The following is a 22,359-nucleotide window of genomic DNA, read 5'->3' on the forward strand; positions in this document are numbered from 1 at the left end:
GCACCGGCGGGTCCACATGGGGGAGAGGCCCTTCAGCTGCCCCGAGTGCAGGAAAGCCTTCAGCAATTCCTTCTACCTGCTGAGGCATCAGTGGGTTCACACGGGGGAGAGGCCCTTCAGCTGCCCCGAGTGTGGGAAGGCCTACAGCAATTCCGCCCACCTGCTGACCCACCAGCGGGTCCACACGGGGGAGAGGCCCTTCAGCTGCCCCGAATGCGGGAAGGCCTTCAGCGATTCCTCCACCCTGCTGAGGCACCAGCGGGTCCACACGGGGGAGAGGCCCTTCCGTTGCCCTGAGTGTGGGAAGGCATTCCGTGATTCCTCCTCCCTGCTGAGGCACCAGCGGGTCCACACGGGGGAGAGGCCCTTCAGCTGCCCTGAGTGCAGGAAGGCCTTCAGCGATTCCTTCTACCTGCTGAGGCACCGGCGGGTCCACACCCGGGAGAGGCCCTTCAGCTGCCCCGAGTGCGGGAAAAGCTTTGCCCAGGTCTCCAACCTGCTGGCCGACCAGCGGGTCCACACGGGGGAGAGGCCCTTCAGCTGCCCCAAGTGCGGGAAGGGCTTCACCCGCTCCTCCCACTTGCGGAGCCACCAGCGAGTTCATGTGCCATCGCAGGGTGATTGAAGGAGTGACGGCCGAGTGCCATTATTGACTGGACTATCAACCCAGTTCCAGGGATCCCGGGTTCGATTCCCACCGCGACAGATGGTGGAATTGGAATTTGGTCAGAAATCTGGAGTTCAGAATCTAAAGATGAAACCATTGTCGGTGAGGTCGGGGTGGAAGAAAACCCCCATCTGATTCACTCAGTTCTTTTTTAGGGAAGACTTGAGCAGTTATTAGAGAACGTCGTTCCAGCTGCATCCTTTACCCAGTCTGGCCTACACGTGACTCCAGACCCACAGCAGTCTGGTTGACTCTACGCTACTCATCCAACTTACTTGGATACAGGTTGAAATTGTTGAGTGAGGCAATACCTCCTCTGGGATAAGGCTGTACTAAGGATCCAATTACAAAGGGACAACTCAGTGGTGACCAATAATCAAGAAGGTGAGGGGTTGCACTTTGACCTTGAGCTGTTTTGAAAAAATTGCTACTTTTGCTGCGCAGTACTGGAGCTGTAAATAGGATTAACTGTGATTTCCCTGAGAACCCTACAGTTTTAACAAATTTACTTGACATGGGAAGGGGCACACTGCGTCTGTACACAAGTGTACGTAGCTCCAGTGTCTATCATCACCGGTGTCTGCCGCCCTTCTATATTAACTTGTATTAATGGTTCTTGATCAGCCTCCCATGCTACTAGAGGGTAGTGCCCTTTCCCACCCAGGTTCTCAGGGCATCCCTAACACATCCCATATGGGCCTGTAGGTGTCTGGGAAGTGGGTACTGGGGATTCCTGCCGTCTAGGCCCACTGTAGGGCAGAGGGTGGTCCGGTCCAATAAGGGCAATTCCTCCTAAAGTGGCCTGGTTGATGGCATCCCCAGCACATCATTTCTGGCCCCCCTTGAGCCTGATTATTTATCATATACCATTCCTAGGTCCCTGTCCTTGGGAACTCCAGTTCTGTTTCGGCTGTTGTTTAAATCTGCCCTGCCTCGGATAAGTCACCTGCAGGAAAGTTTCTCTTAAAACCCTCAATTGCTGGCATGGGACTTTCTGGCTCCCGTCTGGTTACCTGATAGGAACCCCCTTGCGCCGGCACTTGGTTCACGCCAATGTTGATTGCTGTATCGGTTCTTACTGGCAACACCATTTTAGTCTTATTTTCTTCTTTTTAAGCTCTTCGAGCTGCATTTGCGCCAGCTTCCTTTGCACCTCCTCCTGCTGTTCAAACAGTTTCTCTTTGTCTTTTTGAAACCTTTCAGCTACATGAGCTACATGATCTCTCAATTCCTGGTGGCTCATTGATGATGTCAGACCCACCACCTCCTCCAGCCTTGACCAGACTTGGGAGGGCATTGCCTCCGATGGAATTTCGGAACATTGTGTTCAGCAACTGATTAGACTCTATGTCTTGCTCTGTTTCCAGTCTCCATTTCTTTAACTGTCTCTCCAAGTAAGCAGCCAGGTTTTCACTTTCTCCCAGTGGATCCCATCTGAGCCTGGGGGTCCATTTTGGGTGGATAACAGTCTCTTAAGGCCTGCCATACATTCTGTCTCACTTGATCAAACCCGACCCCGTCAATCATTGGATTGTCTGCCACATTTTTCAAGTGGATTCGGACCATTATTTCCTTTGACTTTCGGGAGCCCTACCAACCTCACCAGCAGTGCCTTCAAGTCTCCTATAGCCAGCAATCGCCCTGTGGTTTCATCTTCAAAAGCCCTGATCCACTTTCCTGCTCCCTCATGTAAACCCGGCAGCGCATTCTTCAGTCTTTCCAGATCCTGAGTTCCCCAAGGCATGTAGGCTGGGTTTCTCCCCTCTTTTATAAGGAGCATCCTTCCTTGTTGGCCCTTTTTCCCTTTACTAACACTACTTCTCAATAATTCTCCCTCGGGCTCTGAGTCCGATGCTATTTCTAATTCCTCCCATTCTTTAGATACTGGGACCTTTTTCTTTCCTGGTCTCTCATCATCCCTTTCTGCTTGTTTTACGTCACTTTCACAGCTTTTTTCTTCAGCCCTCCTTTCATATCGCAATGAGTATTCCTCAATTGCTTTTTGTTCCCTTAGCCCACGCAGCACACTAATCTCTTCTTGCTCTCGTTGTATAGATTCTATTTGCTCCTGCCTGTCCCTTTTTTCTCTTTCTCTTCTTTCCCTCAGTTCATTTTTGTCTTCCGCACTTCCATACCATTCTAACTATCCCTCTATTTCTACTGTTCCCTTTATTACTGGACACTGCTTCAATACCTCTTCATTCAAGTAGGGAGGAAGTCTATTCAACTCTTTTACATCTGGGTATAGAGGATGGGGGCAGCTGATTCCTGCTTTCCTGTTTCCCGTAACTGCTCAGCTTGTTCTTTTGCAGCTTTCCTGGTCATCACAGGTGCCTGACAAGCTACCTTCAGTTCCTCACCCTCGTTCCTGAAAAGTTTCAGTATTTCCATCTCCTGATCCCTTTTTTGGTTTTTATTTTTAGATTTATCTTGCGGCTTATAGTTCTTAATTAATCCTTCCATCTCATTGCACATATGTTTATCAAAGGTACCTTCTTTTGGCCATTTAGTCAATAAATCCTTAGTTCTTTTTTCCCATTTCTCTGAAATTTTTACAATATCATTTCTTACCATTGGAAATTTCTCACTCAGTATCTCAACTGCAGTCCCTTTATCCATCCTACGATATATTTCAGTCCAACTAATGTATTGTCTTTGCTCTCATAAATCACTTGCTTATACCATTCAAGTCCGATAGTACTTTGTTCAATAGTATAAGCAATTCCTAACTTTATAACTTGCAATTGTCCCTTCCCAATCTCAGTTTCTAAACGTCCTCAGTTGCAGCTAGTTAATACAAACAATCTATTCTCATTCATTCAGCCTAAACCAATCTAACACTGCACCAATCACTAAATGTTTCTTGAGAAAGTTCTCTCAAAAAAGAACTCTTAAATTCTTAGTGCAAAATAAAATCAAAATAAACATTTAACCACCACAAACAATTATGCATACAAATCAGATCACAATGATTAAACTATAAACTCTATCTCTCACAGACACATACACACACACACATTCTGCAAGCGACAGCTGCTCCTGCTCTCTCTCACACACACAGAGCTTTGCTGCTAACAGCTGCTTTAAATCAATTGCTGTCACCCAGAGCCTTACTTAAACAGACCCTTTGTTCATTTCCAAAAATCCTATTATCCTACAGGCCTTATCTAAAACACTTAACAGTCTAGTAACAATATAACACTATGACTATTCTCTGCTATTTTACTTTTAATCATCCACTGCCAATCTGCCAATTTTCTATACAGGTCTATCAGTGCTTCCAGTAAAACAATTTCCCCTTCTTTATTCTGCCCTATCTATTTATAGGGTCTTATATACACCACGTGGAATTTTTACTCAACAATTGCTACGTTCCATTCTTACTCACCCCTTACCCCACTATGCAGTTTTCTTGACCTATTCTCCACGTCTCCATCAGCTGCAATTTACCCCTCGCCTTTGGATCTTGGATCGGAGAGACCCTCGGGCAGGTTCCTGCACCTCTGAGTCCCCCAGGACCACTCGAAGCCAACAGAATATAGTCCAAATTCACAGCAAAAATGCTAACGTTCTTTTGTTGGGTACCCTTATTCTGTCAGTCTCGGGAATGCCCCCGGTGGACCAACAAGCACCCTGTTACTGCCGCCCTCTGTCCAGGTGGGTCTCTGCACAACCCTGCTCGCAGCGCCAAATTTGTTGTGGAGAAAATGTAGAGAACCACCAGGAGACGCAGAGAGTTCTTCAAGAAGTAGGTCTTTTATTTGCAAACAAAAAACCGTGACACTGAGAAAGCAGATTCTCGAATTCCCCCGAACCTCAGGGTCCGTGGATTTTTATCATTTTTATCATGTTTCTGTTTGATTAATATAGTTGGACATGATAAGCTAAGTACCTCACTCTAGCCATACAATAAACCAGTGATGTTAGTTCCATTATCTCTTTAGTTGTACATTCTACTTAATGTTATTCTAATGTCACGGTTAGATATTTATTGCTAACTCTGCTACAGTGATCTTTGCATTCCAGACTAACCTGTCATGAGAGATATTTAGCTATTCCATCTGTCACAATAGTCTCCTGTCTCAAGCTGACTCTATTAACTATTAATTAGATATCTTAATGTCATGTCCCAAATACTTATTGTCCCAATCCTGTCATAATAACACTTAACAGAGAAACTTGCACTTGCAGAGAAACTTAACAGAGAAACTTAGTGGGCGGCACGGTAGCACAGTGGTTAGCACTGCTGCTTCACAGCGCCAGAGACCCGGGTTCAATTCCCGCCTCAGGCGACTCTCTGTGTGGAGTTTGCACATTCTCCCCGTGTCTGCGTGGGTTTCCTCCGGGTGCTCCGGTTTCCTCCCACAATCCAAAAAATGTGCAGGTTAGGTGAATTGGCCATGCTAAATTGCCCGTAGTGTTAGGTGAAGGGGTAAATGTAAGAGAATGGGTCTGGGTGGGTTACGCTTCGGCGGGTCGGTGTGGACTTGCTGGGCCGAAGGGCCTGTTTCCACACTGTAAGTAATCTAATCTAATCTAATCTAATCTAATCTAGCTTTATTACTTGTGTTATCTCATCTCTCCATAGTGACCTTTCAGTCTTAACCTTACTCTGCTAATTGGTGTAAGAAAATTCCACTATGCTTATCCTATCTTGCCTTCCACAGATTGCCAGTGGTCTTCATGCTTTAATCTTTCCCATGCTTTCATTGTTCTTTATTTTCCATAGTTGCAGGTTTCAGTTCATTAATATATAAACTCCAGAACTACTTTTAATTTACTTTCTCGAGATGGGTTAAGGTTTTATAAAAATAGGTGATATCTCAGCTCAGATACTGCACAAAAGGTGTGAGGTTCGAGTCTGTATCCCAATCTTGAATCAGACTGGTTCTATTAACCAAACTGGGAATTTATAAAATATTATATGGATTGACTACCTGCAGTTTGTGTGCTTTTTGAGCAAAATTGAATATATCTGCAAATGCAAATTCACTCCATAGACTTATGCATGCTAATGAAGTGTGTGCTTGATGAAGTACAAGCCTGTGAGACAGTGTGTGTGCGTGTCTGAGAGAGCAACAGATGAAGGCAAGGGGTTTTATTTTGCTAAAACAAGGAAGAGCAGGACTTGTGCAGTTAATGATAGGCTCCTGCGTCGTGTTGGAGAACAGAGACACTGGGTGGGGTGGGGTGGGGTGGGGAAGAGTTCAGGTACATAAAGTTAAAAATCACACGACATCAGGTTATCATCCAACTGGTTTATTCGGAAGCACGAGCTTCTTTATTGGGTGAAAGAGCCAGTCAGGAGCCCTGGAGGACCAGAAGGTGACTGGTCCTCCTGCCAATCAGAGCCTTCCTATTGTCTGAATGCAGACGTTGGAAGCTGCTCCTGCTGCTCGCTCTCTCTCTGTGTGTCTCTCTCTCTCTCTCTCCATGAAGATTGAGTTTGCTCCAGACTGCAACCTCCTTATTCTGTCAACCATCTGAGAGTACGGCACTCTCCTCTCAACTCCTTTTCCATTTTTTTCATTCTGGGCTTCAATTTATGACTTGCAGCAAAAAAAGGAAAGGGAATGAATTCACGGAGTGGACAGAATCAGAAAAGGTTTGTTTATAAACAGTGGTTCATGTATGGAGTGAATGTAAAGAGGACGTGGTGGATGCACGCACAGATGCAACAGACATTTCCATAAGTACATGAACAGACACGGTGCGGATGGATATGGGCCAAAAACTGGCAAGTGGCACTAGTTTAGTTTGAGAACATAGTCAGCATGGAATAGTTGCGCTGAAGTGCTGTCTGATTGTAACTGTTCTGTCGTGGTCTTCAAACTATTTTCTTGCCTTCCACAACATTTAAAAGGCATCTGGAGGGGTACATGAATAGGAAGAGCTTAGAGGGATATGCGCTACATGTAGACAAATGAAACAAGACTAATTTAGGATATCTTGTTAGGCACAGATGAGTTGGGCTGAAGGGTCTGTTTCCATGTTGTAATTGTCTTCGGTGAATGCAGAAGTGTGGTTGGACTTTCAGAGTAGCTTTCCAAGATGTTGTGCCCTTAATGGGATTAAAAGAAGTTACAATGAAGTCTTTCGTTTGTGAGACAGCAACTGAGTGAGGGAGTACATCTGGGATTTTGGTAGAAAGCGGGAATTCATTGCACTGTGGGAATGAAGCCGTGCCCTATCCAGTCATTTCTGCTGGTGGATGAGACCAGGCCTCAAGTTGAGGGGGTGGGGGAGGGTAGATTTAGGACAGATGAGGAGGAACTGCTTTTCCCACACAGCAGTCAATCTATGGAATTCTCTGCCCAACGAAGAGAGGCAGCTTTATTAAGTACATTCAAGACACAGGTGGATGGGTTTTCATGGTCAGAGAATTAGGGTAATTAGGACAATGCAGGGAGGAGGAGCTGAATCGATGGATATATCTGCCATGATCTTAATGAATGGTGGAGCAGGCTGGACAGGCCAAATGGCCTACTCCTGCTTCTATTACTATGAAACTATAACCCTGTATTTCCCATGGCTAACCCATCTAACCTATACATCCCTGGACATTCTGGGCAATTTAGCATGGCCAATCCAAATCAAGGCCAGTGAGCAATGTAGTGATGTGGAAAATGATCAGAGAACAATAGAAAGGGACAAGGAGAGTAAATGTACCAGCGATCAAAACTGGATTCTGAAGATCACAAAAATTGAAACTGGAAACGGCATGTCTGATGTGCATTGCATTGTAACAAAATTGACTGTACACATCGAAGAGAATAATTATGATCTGAGACTCCTTACAGAGGCATGGCTTCAGGATGACAAGGATTGGATCCTGAATCTAGAGGGAATAGTCATATGGCAAGCTCGGTAAAGGCAGAGGGTTGGCACTGCTAATCAAAGCACTGATCACAGGGTAGTCTGGCGTCAGCTTGGATTTCAGGTCTAGGGAGTATTCCTGAACAAAGAGACCTTGGAGTGCAGGTTCATAGCTCCATGAAAGTGGAGTCGCAGGTCAACAGGATAGTGAAGATGGCGTTTGGCATGCTTTCCTTTATTGGTCAGAGTATGGAGTACAGGAGTTGGGAGGTCATGTTGCGGCTGTACAGGACATTGGTTAGGCCACATTTGGAATATTGCATGCAGTTCTGGTCTCCTTCCTAACGGAAAGATGTTGTGAAACTTGAAAGGGTTCAGAAAAGATTTACAAGGATATTGCCAGGATTGGAGGATTTGAGCTATAGGGAGAAACTGAACATGTGGGGCTGTTTTCTCTGGAGCATCAGAGGCTGGGGGTTGACCTTATAGAGGTTTATAAAATCATGAGGGGCATGGATAGGATAGATAGAAAAAGTATTTTCCCTGGGGTGGGGGAGTTCAGAACTAGAGGGCATAGGGTTGCGGTGAGAGGGGAAAGATATGAAAGAGACCTAAGGGGCAACGTTTTCACTCAGAGGGTGGAACGTGTATGGAATGAGCTGCCAGAGGAAGTGGTGGAGGTGGTACAATTGCAACATTTAAGAGGCAACTGGAGGGATATGGGCCAGGTGCTAGCAGGTGGGACTAGATTGGGTTGGGATATCTAGTTGGAGGAGAAAGTGAGGACTGCAGATGCTGGAGATCAGAGCTGAAAATGTGTTGCTGGAAAAGCGCAGCAGGTCAGGCAGCATCCAGGGAACAGGAGAATCGACGTTTCGGGCATAAGCCCTTCTTCAGAAATCCAAGAAGGGCTTATGCCTGAAACGTCGATTCTCCTGTTCCCTGGATGCTGCCTGACCTGCTGCGCTTTTCCAGCAACACATTTTCAGCTCAGTTGGGATATCTAGTTGGCATATAAGAGTTGGACCGAAGAGTCTGTTTCCGTGCTGACTCTATAACCAGTCTGACTGAAACTGGACGACAGACAGACTCTGACCTCACCTTTAATGCATTGTCTGAGCTGAGATGTCACCTTTTGTTATGAAAACCTTAGGCTATCATGAAGATGCTTGACAGGAAGTTCTGGAATTTACAGATTAATGATTACTGCAATCTATTCTAAAATATGAAAGACTTAACAATCCAGGATTGTTCAATATATCATTTCAGTGGCAGGACACTAATGTTTTTCATACATTCTGTGCCTTATGATCTTATTCTCCACAACCACCTGATGAAGAAGCAGTGCTCCGAATGCTAGTGTTTCCAAACAAACTGCTGGTGTTGTGTAATTTTTAACTTTGTCCAGGTTCAGGTAGATTGACAGTACGAAATTACGCAGAGTGCTCAGGGATGTGCAGGTGAGGTGCATTAATCAGGGGGTAAATGTTGAGCAGTAGGGGTCGGGGAATGGGTTTGGGTGGGTTACCCTTCGGAGGGTTGGTGTGGAGTCTTCTACACTGTGGGGATTCTCTGATGGGGAAGGGAGTTTTGCAAACTGTGCAAGGCAACTCCGGTGTAGTGTGGGAGCCTGCTGTTGGCCTTGCCCTGCCCCCTCTTGCCGCCTCCCTACTGTTGCAGCACAGTGTATGTGGAGCCGAAAACAGTTACACAGACTGGAAAGAGGAATTCACGGTAGGGAGGGGCTGTACACGTGTGTGTGCGCGACTGAAGGTTCGGCCATGGAGAAACCGTGGAAGTGTGGCGACTGCAGGAAAGGCTTCTGTGCCCAGTCTGTCCTGGAGACTATTCGGCACTGTCACACCAGGGAGAGGTCATTATACTGCTCCGAGTGCAGTAAGGGCTTCAGCAATTAGTGGGCGGCACGGTGGCACAGTGGTTAGCACTGCTGCCTCACAGCGCCAGAGACCCGGGTTCAATTCCCGCCTCAGGCGACTGACATTGTGGAGTTTGCACGTTCTCCCCGTGTCTGCGTGGGTTTCCTGCGGGTGCTCCGGTTTCCTCCCACCATCCAAAGATGTGCAGGGTCAGGTGAATTGGCCATACTAAATTGCCTGTAGTGTTAGGTAAGGGGTAAATGTAGGGGTATGGGTGGGTTTCGCTTCGGCGGGTCGGTGTGGACTTGTTGGGCCGAAGGGCCTGTTTCCACACTGTAATCTAATCTAAAATCTAATCTAAAAATTCATCTCACCTGCTGACCCACGGGTGAGTCCACACGGGGGTGAGGCCCTTTAGCTGCCCTGAGTGTGGGAAGGGCTGTATGCAGGCCTTCGCCCTGCTGACAGGCCAGCGGGTCCACACAGGGAAGAGGCCCTTCAGCTGCCCCGAGTGCGGGAGTAGCTTCACCCACTCCTCCCCCCTGCGGAGGCGCCAGCGAGTTCACGTGCCATCGCAGGGGGATTGAAGGAGCAACGGCTCAGTGCAATAATCAACTGGACTATCAACCCAGTTCTGGGGACTCACTGGTTTGAATCCTGTTAACAGATGGCGGATTTGGAATCTGGTCAGAAATCTGGAGTTCGGAATTTAACGGTGAAACCATTTTTCAGGGGGTGGGGGGAGGTGTGGTGGGAGGAGAAAACCTCCATCTGATTCACTCACTTCCTTTTTAGGGAAGGAAACTGTCATTGGAGGAAAAGGATTCACTCAGTCATCCCAACTGCATCCTTTACCCGGTCTGGCCTACACATGTCTCCAGACGCACAGCAGTGTTTTTGACTCTACACTGCCCCCCCAACAGCAAATGCGCAAAGAGAAACTTACTTGGAGACATGTATGGGTTGAAATTGCCGAGTGAGGCAATATTTCCTACGGGTTGCGGCTGTACCAAGGATCACTATAAATGCCGGAGGAAACATCACAGAAGCGCTTCACAGGAGGCTCCCAAGCACTAAGGATGTCACCTAGACAGGGGACGAAACATCTGCAACACAAATTCCCAGCTCGGCGAACAGAACCACAACAAGTACCAAGGATCCAATTACAAAGGGACAACTCGGTGCTGACCAATAGTAAAGAAAGTGAGGTGGCGGGTATATATGCACTTTGACCCGGAGCTGTTAAAAAACAAAAAATCAGCTACTCTTTCTCTGCCTTTTTGCTGGGGGAATCTGAAGCTGTAACAATGTTGGGTCACAATAAAGGTTACCTTAACGTACTGCCAGGCTCAGGCTCTCATTGAAAGCTATGAGCTCCAAGCTGTTTTTGTTTTAAAGCTGCTCATTCTTTCAGCCTCCTGCACTGAGTTTCCAATGTCGTGTATCAGATGGAGCAGTGAATTAGTAGTTAAGATCATTAGAAATTGTACATTTTTCAGGAGTGCAGGTACTGCATCGTTTCCTCGGCAGATTACTGGCAGCACTGGGAGGAATGGGCTATGTTCGCTAGAAACGAGGTGGAGATGCGGGTATTGGACTAGGTTGGACAAAGTTTAAAAATCACGAAACCGGGTTATAGTCCAACAGGTTTATTTGGAAGCACTAGCTTTCCTTCATCGGGTAGCTGTGGTGCAGGATCATAAGACAGAGTTTACAGCAAAAGATCGAGTATCATGCAACTGACATGATGTATTGAACAAATGTAGATTGCTGTTAAGTCTTTCATCTTTTAGAATGGGTTGTAGGTTGTAGTTCATTAATGTGAACATCCCAGAGCTACTATTAAGTCATATTCTCAAGATCACTTAAGGTTCTTTTAAAACAGGTGACATCTCAGCCCAGAAAATGCATGAAAGGTGTGTCAGTATCCCAATCTTAAATCGGACTTGTTCTATTTCCAAAGTAGGAATTTATAAAATATTACATGGATTGACCAACTGCATATTGTGCATCTTTTGCGCAAAATTGCACATATAACTCTGCAAATGCAAATTCACCCCATCGTTATAGGTACGTGTGCGTGTGTGAGAGTGCATGTAAGAGAGTATGTGTGCACATGCTTGGTAAAGTGAGTGTGATGGAGTATAAGCCTGTGAGAGGGTGTGTGTGTTGGGGGGGAGCGGGGTGTACGTCTGAGAGACAGCATGTGTATGAGAGAGGTATAGATAAAAGTGAGGGGTTGCATTTTGCAAGGAATTAAGGAAGGGCAGGGCTTGTACAGAGGGATTTGGGGGGGGGGTTCAGGTACATGCTTCATTGAAAGTTGCATCACTGGTTGGAAGGGTGGTTCAGAAGGCATTCAGCACACTTACCTTAATTGTTCACACCATTGAATAAAGGAGCTGGGACATCATTTAGATGTTGTACAAGATGTTGGTGAGGCCACTTGCAGAGTACTGAGAACGCTTCTGGTGGCCCTGTAATAGGAAGAATACTATTAGAGGGGGTTCGGTAAAGACTTACCAGGATGTTACCAAGACTGGAGGGTTTGAGTTAGAAAGAGAGGCTGAGACTCTTTTCACTGGAGCACAGGAGGTTGAGGGGTGACCTCATTGAATTTATAAAATCATGAGGGGTGTAGGTAAGATGAACATCAAAAATAGCAAGGGGTGCGCGCAGTTATGTCGAGCGAAGGTGGGGAGGAGGGTGGAGAAAATGTGACATTTGGACACTTTAAATCCGTCAGGAACAGTATCTCCATAGATCATACTGCGCATGTTCGCCGGTTCAGCAAAACTTTCGGAATAAGCACTGTCCTACTGACCTTAAGTTGGTCAGGAATCTTGCCCTTTATAACCCAAATAGAATATATCCTGGGCAGCAGCGAATTATCCTTATTGAAAACTTTAATTATATCTCCCATCGTCACTCCATCCGGCCCCGCAGCGGTTTTCACGTCCATCGCCTTAATGGCATGTTCGACTTCCTCCACCGCTACGGGACCGGTTAGAGCAACTATCTGGGACCCTTCCTCCTGACCGTTATATTTGGCAAACCCTCTTAGGTTATTCCTCTCATTTATATTCGTTAACCACTGTCTTCACTGTCTGCAGAAACGGCGCAAATCCTTCTTCAAATGGACTAATGGGAAGCCAGGGAGGACCGCAAGGAGCCTGGTCCTCCTGCCAATCAGAGCTCCCCAATTGTCTGAAAACGGAAGGTAGACCATGAGCTTCTGAAGCTGCTCCTCTCTCTCCGAATGAAGATCGAGCTTCATCTCGGACTACAACTTCCTTCCTCTATCCACCATCTGTGAGTACGGCACTCTCTTTTCTTAACCTCTTTTCCATTTCATTTTTTCATTCTGGAGTTCAATTGTTGACTTGCAGCAACTGAAAAGAAAGCGTGTGATTCCAGGGAGGGAACAGAGTCAGGAAACGTTGGTCCAGGTCTGAGTCTCAATTGGCAAACGCACGGCAAATGCAGTCCCACAGTGTGAAGTTATAGCCTCTTATGAAAAAATAACTGCTGAAAGGAGGTGCGTTGTTTAAATGGTGATATATTGGGATGTGGAGAAAGTGAGGACAGCAGATGCTGGAGATCAGAGTCGAAAAGTGTGGCACTGGAAAAGCACAGCAGGTCAGACAGCATCAGAGGAGCAGGAAAATCGACATTTCAGACATGAGCCCTTCATCAGGAATGCTGTGTGGATATACAAAGGGGCCTCAGTGTCCTTCCACACAATTCACTGCCAGTTGTCAAATGGGTGCAGCAAGCAATCAGCAAAGCAAGTGGTATATTAGCGAGAGTAATTGAGTTCAGAAGTCTTCCGGAAGTTAGGGGGTCATTGAATATATTCAAGGCTGAGTTCATCTGATTTTAGAACAACAATGAAGTGGATGTTAATGGGGGAAGGCAAGTAAAATGATTAAGACCAGTATAGAACAGTTATAGAGTCAGACAGCACAGAAACAGACCCTTCAGCCCAACTAGTCCATGCTGACTATATTCACAAATTAAACTAGTCCCACCTGCCTGTGTCTGGCCCATATTCCTCTGAACCTTTCCTGTTCATGCACTTATCCAAATGTCCTTTAAACGTTGTTACTCAACCTGCATCCACCATTTCCTCTGGACATTCATTCCACACAAACCACTCGCTGTTAATAAAAAGGTGCTCCTCATGTGTTTTTAAAATCTTTCTCCTCTCCCCTTAATTTGCTCTCTAATCTTGAAACGACACAGGCCGTTCACCTTATCTATGCCCCTCATGGTTTTGTCAACCTCTATAAAGAGAACAAAGAACCTTACAGCACAGGAACAGGCCTTTTAGCCCTCCAAGGCTATGCTGATCAAGATCCTCGATTTAAACCTGCTGCCTAATTTCTAAGGATCTGTATCCCTTTGCTCCCTGCCCATTCATATATCTGTCTAGATACATCTTAAATGATGAAATCGATCCCACCCCTACCACCTCCACTGGCGATGCATTTGAGGCACCCACCACCCTCTACGTAAAGAACTTTCCATGTTTATCTCCCTCAAACCTTTCCCCTCTTACTTTGAACTCGTGACCCCTAGTAATTAAGTCTCCCCCTCTGGGAAAAAGTATTCTTCCTATCTACCCCTGTCTACACCTCTCATGGTTTTATAGGCCTCAATCAAGTCCCCCCCCCCTCAACCTCTCCTCATAGCTAGCACTGTCCATAACAGGCAACATCCTGGTGAACCTCCTCTGCACCCTCTCCAAAGCATCCACATCCTTTTGGAAATCTGGCGACTGGAATTGTACGCAGTATTCCAAATGTGGCCGAACCAAAATCTTATAACTTTAACATGACCTGCCAACTCTTTTACTCAATCCGTCCGATGATGGAACGCGTGTTGTATGCTGCCTTGACCACTCTACTGACATGCGTTGCCACCTTCAGAGAACAATAGACCTGAACACCCAGACCTCTCTGTACATCAATTTCCCCCAAGACCTTTCCATTTACTGTATAGCTCGCTCTTGAATTGCATCTTCCAAAATGCATCACCTCACGTGTGTCTGGATTGAACTCCATCTGCCATTTCTCTTCCCAACTCTCCAATCTATATTCTACTGTATCATCTGACAGTCCCCTTCACTATCTGATATTCCATCAATCTGAGTACCATGTGCAAACTTGCTAATGAGGCACCCGATACCTTCACCTTTCAACCTCCTGTGCTCCAGTGAAAAAAGTCCCAGCCGACCCACCAATAGGTGTGAATTCTGTCTGGGTCCCAATGTCGCGTCAGCCTGACATTTTTGATAGAAAAGCTCTGCATTTAAATTACGTTCTTGAGAAAGTTACTGAAAACAAGTTCTGGGATTAACATACCAAAGAACAGAGCCCCATTCTAAAAGATGGAAGATTTAATCTAAATTGTTTAATGTATCACATCTCCATGAACTGGACTCCGTTGGCTATAAATTCTGTGATCATGACCTTCGTCTCCACAACCACCTGAAGGAGCAGCACTCTGAAAGTTAGTGCTTCCAAACAAACCATATTATGGCAGCAGCAGGAGATGTGGGCTGTATTCACTAGAAACAATTAAGCAGTTAGATACCACACGTTCAAGAGGGAAGGATGTATAACATGACCTTCCAACTCCTATACTCAATGCCCTGAACAATGAAGCAAACTAAATTCATTATTCTCTCCACGTGAGACTCCACTTTCAAGGAACTATGAACCTGCACTCCAAGGTTTCTTTCTTCTGCAACACTCCCCTTAAATGTCAGTCCTTCCTGGATTGCTTGACCAAAATGTAAACCTCCGATTTCTCCAAATTAAACTCCAACTGCAACTCTTCGGCTCACCTACCGATCCCATAAATTCTAATTTATAGTGAACTCTCTTTCCTCTCTCATTCCCTCTAAGCTGAAAATCTCCACCCCACATTCACTCTCTCCATTTTCACTTTGCTAAAAGTGGAAGAAAGGGATTGAGAAACTGATCAACCATAATTGAATGGAATGAGCAGACCTGGTGGCCTAATTTCTTCCTTTGTCTTGTGGACTCTTGCTGTCGTGGACACTCCGTGAGAATTGGTAGCAGCATTGAACAGATCATGACAGGATATGGATCTATCTACATCTAGGTGGATAGGCTGGGACTTTTTCACCGGAGCATAGGAGGTGGAGAGGTGACCTTATCGAGGTTTATAAAATCATGAGGGGACTGAGGAGATGAACGATGGATGTCCTTCCCCGGGGTAGGGATTTCAAGGGAGCAAATTTTGAAGGTGAGAGGAGAAAGAGATTTTAAAAAGACTTGAAGGGCACAATTTTGTGTGGACTGAATGTCTAGAGGAAGTGGTGGATGCAGGTACAGTTACAATGTTTAAAAGACATTTGGATAAGTACATGATTAGGAAATGTTCAGAGGGATATGGGCCAAAACACAGGCAGGTGGGACTGGTTTAGTTTGAGAACAGTCAACATGGACTAGTTGGACTGAAGGGTCTGTTTCTGTGCTGTCTGACTCAAACTGTTCTATACTTGTCTTAAAACCATTTTCTTGCCATCCCCATAAACATCCACATAAAAATCAGATGAACTCAGCCTTGAATATATTCAATGACCCCCTGACTGTAGGAAGACATTCCCACTTCTGAACTCAATTCCTCTTGCTAACACGCCACTCGCCTTGCTCATTGCCTGCTGCACCTGTCTGACAACTGGCACAGAAGGACACTGATGCCCCTCTGAACATCCACGCGTCATTCCTGATGAAGGGCTTGTGCCCAAAACTTCGACTGTCCTACTGCTCGGATGCTGCTTGACCTGCTGTGCTTTTCCAGCACCACACTTTTTGACTCTAATCTCCAGTCCTCACTTTCTCCATATCCCAATATATCACCATTTAAACAATACACCTTTCTGTTTATTTTCACAGCAAAGGCTGTAACTTTACATTGGGGTACTGTATTTGCCATGTGTTTGCCAACTGTGGTCTTCCCTCCATCGGGGAGACTGGGTTTAAACTTGCATCACAGCCACGTCTGCAAAGGCCGACCGGACCTCCCAGTCACCACCCATTTTAATTCGCCTTCTCATTCCCTTTCTGACATGACCATCTTTAGCTTCCTCCATTGCCACAACGAACCAAACCGCAAATTGGAGGAACACCTCATCTTCTGCCTGAGCAGTCCACAGCCCGGAGGATTCAACATTGAATTTTCCAATTTCAAATAACCTGCCTACTCATCCCACAACTCCCTTCCCAGCCTGCCACCAACTAGATTCCTTCCTCCCATTCACCAACCAGGTCGTACACTCTACCTGTCTCCACCTATCCCCACTTCATCACCCTGCCCCCAGCACACCCTTGTTCTGCAGTTCTCCCTGTATCCACCCCCAGTCCTTAACAAGGGTTACACCCAAAATGTCGACTTCTCCACCTCCTGTTACTGCCTGGCTTGCTGCGTTCTTCCAATCTCCTGTCTGTCTATTTTGCCAATTGAGACACAGGCCTGGACCAACCTTTCCAGAGTCTGTCTCCTCCCTCGATTCACTCCCATTCCTTTCAGTTGCTCCAAGTCAATAAATGGAAAAGGGGGTGAGAAGAGAGTGCCATACTCACAGATATTGGACAGAGGAAGGAAGTTGCAGTCTGGGGTGAAGCTCTTCATTCAGAGAGAAGAGCAGGAGCTTCAGAAGCTCATGGTCCACCTTCCGCATTCACCGATAGGGGAGATCTGAATGTCAGGAGGACAAGTCTCCTTCCGGTCCTCCAGTGCTCCTTATTTGTCCATCAAAAGTAGGTCTCGCCCTTTATCTGCCGACAGCGAGGAACATGCCCAATGTTTTGGTGACGCCGGCAAACATGCGCCCTGTGTTTTGACACTGAGGAGTGTACACAATATGCTCTGTGGCGATGCTGGTGTTCTTGACAGATATTAGGTGTACAAATGCTAATCAGAACAAAAAGGGTAGAGCCATAATTCCCCCCCCCCCCCCCCATGTGGCTCGATGTTTTATAGCTTTTGCATTTGTCTGGTTGCTCAATGTTTTTATGTCTTTTCCCCAGTGTTGGGGTAAAATTCAGAACTAGAGGGCATAGATTTAGGGTGAAAGCAGGAAGATACAAAAGGTATTGAAGGGGCAACTTTTCCAATCAGAGCATGGGTTGGTGCATGTTTGGAATGATCCCCCTTTTCCATTTACGTTTCATTCTGGGGTTCAATTGTTGACTTGGAGCAACTGAAAAGAATGGGAGTGAATCCAGGGAGAAGACAGACGCTGAAAAAGTTGGACCATGCCTGTGTCTCAATTGGCAAAGTGGTGGAGGCTGGTGCAATTACAGCATTTAAAAGGCATCTGAATAGGAAGGATTTAGATGGATGTGAGCCACGTGCTGGCAAATGGGACTAGATTAATTTCGGATATCTGGTCAGCATGGATGGGGAGGTCCAAAAAGGTCTGTTTCTGTGCTGTACATCTCCGAATCTAAATAATAAAGAGTATACTTTCACAAATAACTAACTATATCCATGTTGACAAGGCTTAGTACACCACATACTTTACTAACCATTCTCAACAGGTCCTGCCCCTTCAATAACTGAGGAACATATACATGCTGGTGCATAATCTCCTTCACTAGTATTTACACACAAACCTCAGCAATTGCACAAGTAACAGCAAAGAGCAAACAGCACAAGGATTAAACAAACAGAGAGGGTAAACAGCACAAGGATTGAACACACAGTGAGGGGTAAACAGCACAAGCGCCAGTAAAAGCAGATGGAAAGTGAGTGTAAAATGTCACTATGACAGGACAGGCCCCACGTTCCTTCCCCTCCGTCCCCCCACAACCTGCCTCACCTTTCACCTCCCGGGCCCAGTACCTTCCAGGTGGCCCCATAGTTGACACAGGGGCCGCCCCACGACCAGTAGAACTCCACCACCCAGGCGGCCGACGAGTTCCCAAGCAGGCCCTTAACCCCATCCGCCTTCAGAATGCTCACCGGCTCCTGCCTGCTGTACAGCCGGCCGGTGTGGCCGTGACACAGCAGCTGCGCCAGGAAGGCGGCGGTGCCCAGTGACGGGTGTCTGCCCCGGGCCGCACGGCGCCATTTTCCTAACGGCCGCCCTCCCGCCGCTTCCCCGCTCGAGCGACTTCTCCTCCCAACCGCCTTCGCCCCCGCGTGACGTCTGCACGGGGGGATGGGCGGGGCCGGGGAGCCTCACCGTCACCAAGCAACAGCACCTCGCGCTACAACTGCTCATTCACAAAAACAAACTCTCCTGTCTCGTTCTGCAGCTGCAGGGGGGACACTGCCACGTTTCCAGGAGCCCTGTCTACATTGGGAAAGCTCACGGCTCAATTTTAACAGATATTCCGATATCTAAAGGGGGAAATCTGCATTTTAAAGGGACGTGGACATTTTAACGGGCTATTTCTGCAAATAAACAGATTTAAATGGAGAAGATTATATTTCAAAGGGATATCTTAATATGTAAAGTGACGCAGTTATATCTAAATGATTCTACATTTTGAAGAGACGTTGCCCTATTTCTAAGCAGAAATATCCCTTTAAGAGACATATTCATATCTAAAGGAGTAAATATACATTATCGAGGGGCAAGATTGCGCTGAGAGGAACATAACACATTTAAAGGGCTGAGCTACATGTAAAGGGGCATTTTTATGTTTAAAAAGATACGTTGAAATCTGAAGAGACTTGTTCATAAAAAGAAGTCCATGGTAATATTTAGAAAGCATGACCATATTGGAAATAGTGCAGCCATTTTTCAAAAGGGGGTGGGGGTGGCCGTGAGATGGTTTAATTTTTAAGAAAATAAGCAAGTTGTTACGATTTGGAATGATCTTGAAGGGGTGATGGAACCAGTAAATGGCAAAGGTAATTGCAAAATTCTTGAAAATAAACCGATTCCAGATATATGTGGATGCAGGGAAATAATTCAAAAGAGCCATTGCAGAATTGATGGACCAAACAATCTCCTTCTGAGAGATCTAAATGGGAGCATCAATATTTAAGTAGAAATTCCTATTTTGTTCTCCTCCCAAAGTCTCTGTCTTGTCAGGGTACAGTGGAAGCCAGTACAATTTGTTACCCTACAGTAGACCTTGCAACTCAACCTCATCTTGTCCTCACCCAATATTCATTTCTGTGTTCCTTGCAGTCAAATACTGGCTCTGCAAGTGATGCTCACATTCCATAAACAAACAAAACAGATCATGGTGCTGCCGTCACTGCATGTGTCGGAATTAAATGATCAGAAAAATTCTGACCTCACGCTACATACAGTTTGTGCACAGTGCCATTATTGCTATTTATTCTTACCATTTCAATTGATATTCAGTCTGCACCAAATTAAGAGCAGCCATTTTACATTTCACATTTCATTGGTAATTCTACATGTTGATGTTCGTATATGTATTTAATTTAATCATCAGATTGTTTCACAATTGAATGACGTTGCCCGACTGAAAACTCACATCTTCGCCAAATGCCAAAAATGTTTTAAGGCTATTTGGGCAATACCACTGATAAATAAAATATCAAAGAAACAAAGTTATAAAGAGAGACACATATCTTGTTTAACCAAATACAATGGCAGTGCAGAGAATTTCTGAAAAGTGGAATAAATATTTACGTTTTACCCCTTATTCAACTCATTCAAGAATTTCAAATTGAATTTGTGGTTATTCAACAGCAAATGGCAACATTTGTTTGTTAATAGATTCACCATAAATTGTGAAAGATCACTTTTATCAAAGTCACAATGTTTAATCCCAAACGGAGCAATTAAGTACAAAGTTACTTTCAACCATTTAATAAAACACTGCAAATTTTATTTCATATGAAAATACAATCATTTTATAATTTGGATAAGATCTTTACAAAGGAAATATACTAAACAAAATAGCTTCCGGGGTATCAATTTTGACAACAGTTATGCAGCTATTTTGCAATTGACCAACGAATTGAAATAATTTCAGAATAACTGAGCTGTTTCATTGTTATACATTGAAATATTTTAATACCAATGACATGAAAAGTAAATCTTTACGGCAAAGAACCAAGTAAAGTTAAATAAAATACAAAAGCATCTTACAGAATTCACTCAAGTCATATCTGTTGAATCACAAAAAGATGATGCTCAATATACCAAATGATGGACAATCACTGGTAATGATGGAAAAACACTGTAAAGAATGTAGATACCTCAATTATACCTTAAAAGAATATCTGCTCTGCCTTGGACAACAACAACTGAAAGTTTTTTCTGTCAGCTTGAAAACTGCAATAGCCAAGCTTTAGAAAATCCATCACTGAGCCCAATCTTGAATTAACCTTTTTTTTTCAGGAAATCCTTTTCAGATTTCAGGCGTCTCCAGCTACAATTAGCATGAAGGAAAGGTTAAGCACAGTGGGGAAAGGCTGAGTAATAGCATATCTTGGCTATCACCCAAGTACTCTGCGAAGAAAAAAATTCATCTGGATAGGGACATGAATAGGAAGGATTCAGAGGGATATGGGCCAAATGCTGGCAAATGGGTCACTAGATTAATTTAGGATATCTGGCTGGCCTGAACTGAAGGGTTTGTTTCTGTGTGCTCATTACAGACACCCCTCTTCTGGGATCCCCATACCAGCTGTTATTTTCATGAAATAATCTGACAATTGTGGACTTCCATCAACCTCTTTCATCCGGAGAAATTTCCTCTCTCTGCAAAGTGTGGTTCACGTTGGCAAGTTCAATCCTCCTCCAGTCCTCAAGAATACAATCTATAATGCGGAACGTTCTCAATACCTGTTTAAAGTTCAGTGAGGAAAACTATTTTCAGTGCAACTGTTAACAGAATTCCTCAGAAATGTTTTTGGCAAATGCACTGCTCCCACGAGAGCTCGTCGGCCCACAATTCAAATGCTTTTAACAGCCCGTTTGTATTTTTATTTCCCTGCCTTCCCAGGATACAGAATTTCTTTAACCAGAAATTGTTTGCCCCGAAAAAAAATCCAGCAGGAAGATGATTATGGAGCTCTCAATAAAAATGCCTCATACGGGTCAACCAAGGTTAGAAATGAAAGAACATCTCTATTCAAAGTTCCTGTTCATTTGCCCTTTCAAAATTCCTTGAATTTAAGGTGTTCCATTGTAGCATTTAATTATGATCCATTATAAGCAGTATCCAGTCTCATCTGAGTGCAGAGCCGACTCAACAAGCAAAATAACTTTTTGTCTGTTCTTTAGATGTGACATCCTCTCCCTCTCTCTGTTGATGCAACAGGATTACCAGAGCTGGAAGTACCACTCTCGGAATACAATTGCTGTTCGACAGTTTGTTTCTGCTGCTTGACATAAGATTTAAAAGCTGCTAGCCTGATCTCGCACAGAATACAAACTGTTCACCCGTGCCTGCGCAGAGGAGAAATTTCACTTGGAATAGATCACAAAATAAGAACTATTACCGGTCCCACAACTCATGTGTTTCCCATGGATAAAGTTAAAAATCACACACCACCAGGTTATAATCCAGCAGGTTTGTTTGGAAGCACTAGCTTTCGGAGCGCTGCTCCTTCATCAGGTGGTTGTGGAGAATGAGAGCACGATGACAATTTATATCCAATGGAATCCAGTGTCATGGAAATGTGACTCAAACAATTTTAGATTAAATCCTTCATCTTTTAGAATAGGTTTCTGCTCTTTGGTTTGTTAATCCCAGAACTACTTTTTTGTTACCTTCTCAAGAATGTCATTCAAATGCAGAGCTTGTCTAACAATAATTGAGAATTCTGTCTGTGCCCGAATGTGGAGTCAGACGAACATTTTTCTTAGAGAAAAACTCTACATTTAAATTACATTTTTGAGAAGGTAATTTACAGATTAGGGTGTAGAGGTTAGGGTGGATAGGCTGTCCTAAATTACCCATAGTAACCAGGGATGTGGAACTTAGGGTGGATTGGCCATGGGAAATACGGAGTAAGGGGGTGGGT

General features: G+C 45.0%; 1 protein-coding gene and 2 long non-coding RNA genes across 4 annotated transcripts in view; 2 read left to right on the forward strand and 1 right to left on the reverse strand.

Moving 5' to 3' along the window:
- LOC148144758 (uncharacterized) overlaps window positions 1-535 on the forward strand; it is a gene marked incomplete at its 3' end in the record, with an annotated part of 211,087 nt that extends 210,552 nt beyond the window's left edge. The window contains exon 5 of the mRNA XM_087975437.1: window positions 85-535. Within this exon, the coding sequence (XP_087831563.1) occupies window positions 85-535 (451 nt within the window). The remainder of the gene's footprint in view (window positions 1-84) is intronic.
- A 438-nt stretch (window positions 536-973) lies between these two features.
- LOC148144761 (uncharacterized) lies at window positions 974-21,580 on the forward strand. The gene is made up of 3 exons (XR_015751633.1): window positions 974-1,051; window positions 12,474-12,672; window positions 20,989-21,580. It is a non-coding gene; the product is annotated as an uncharacterized LOC148144761 (long non-coding RNA).
- Window positions 5,911-18,507, reverse strand: LOC148144762 (uncharacterized). 2 transcript variants are annotated; one of them, XR_015751621.1, is made up of 3 exons: window positions 18,361-18,507; window positions 11,733-11,837; window positions 5,911-6,534 (listed from the first exon to the last, which is right to left on the reverse strand). It is a non-coding gene; the product is annotated as an uncharacterized LOC148144762 (long non-coding RNA). The 2 variants fall into 2 exon arrangements; XR_015751622.1 differs by lacking the exon at window positions 18,361-18,507 and adding an exon at window positions 18,218-18,351.
- Window positions 21,581-22,359: the final 779 nt, after the last annotated feature.

This window comes from Chiloscyllium plagiosum, unplaced genomic scaffold (assembly GCF_037043375.1).
Source record: "Chiloscyllium plagiosum isolate Xiang-an unplaced genomic scaffold, Cpla_swu_hap1 HiC_scaffold_27, whole genome shotgun sequence".
NCBI lineage: Eukaryota > Metazoa > Chordata > Chondrichthyes > Orectolobiformes > Hemiscylliidae > Chiloscyllium > Chiloscyllium plagiosum.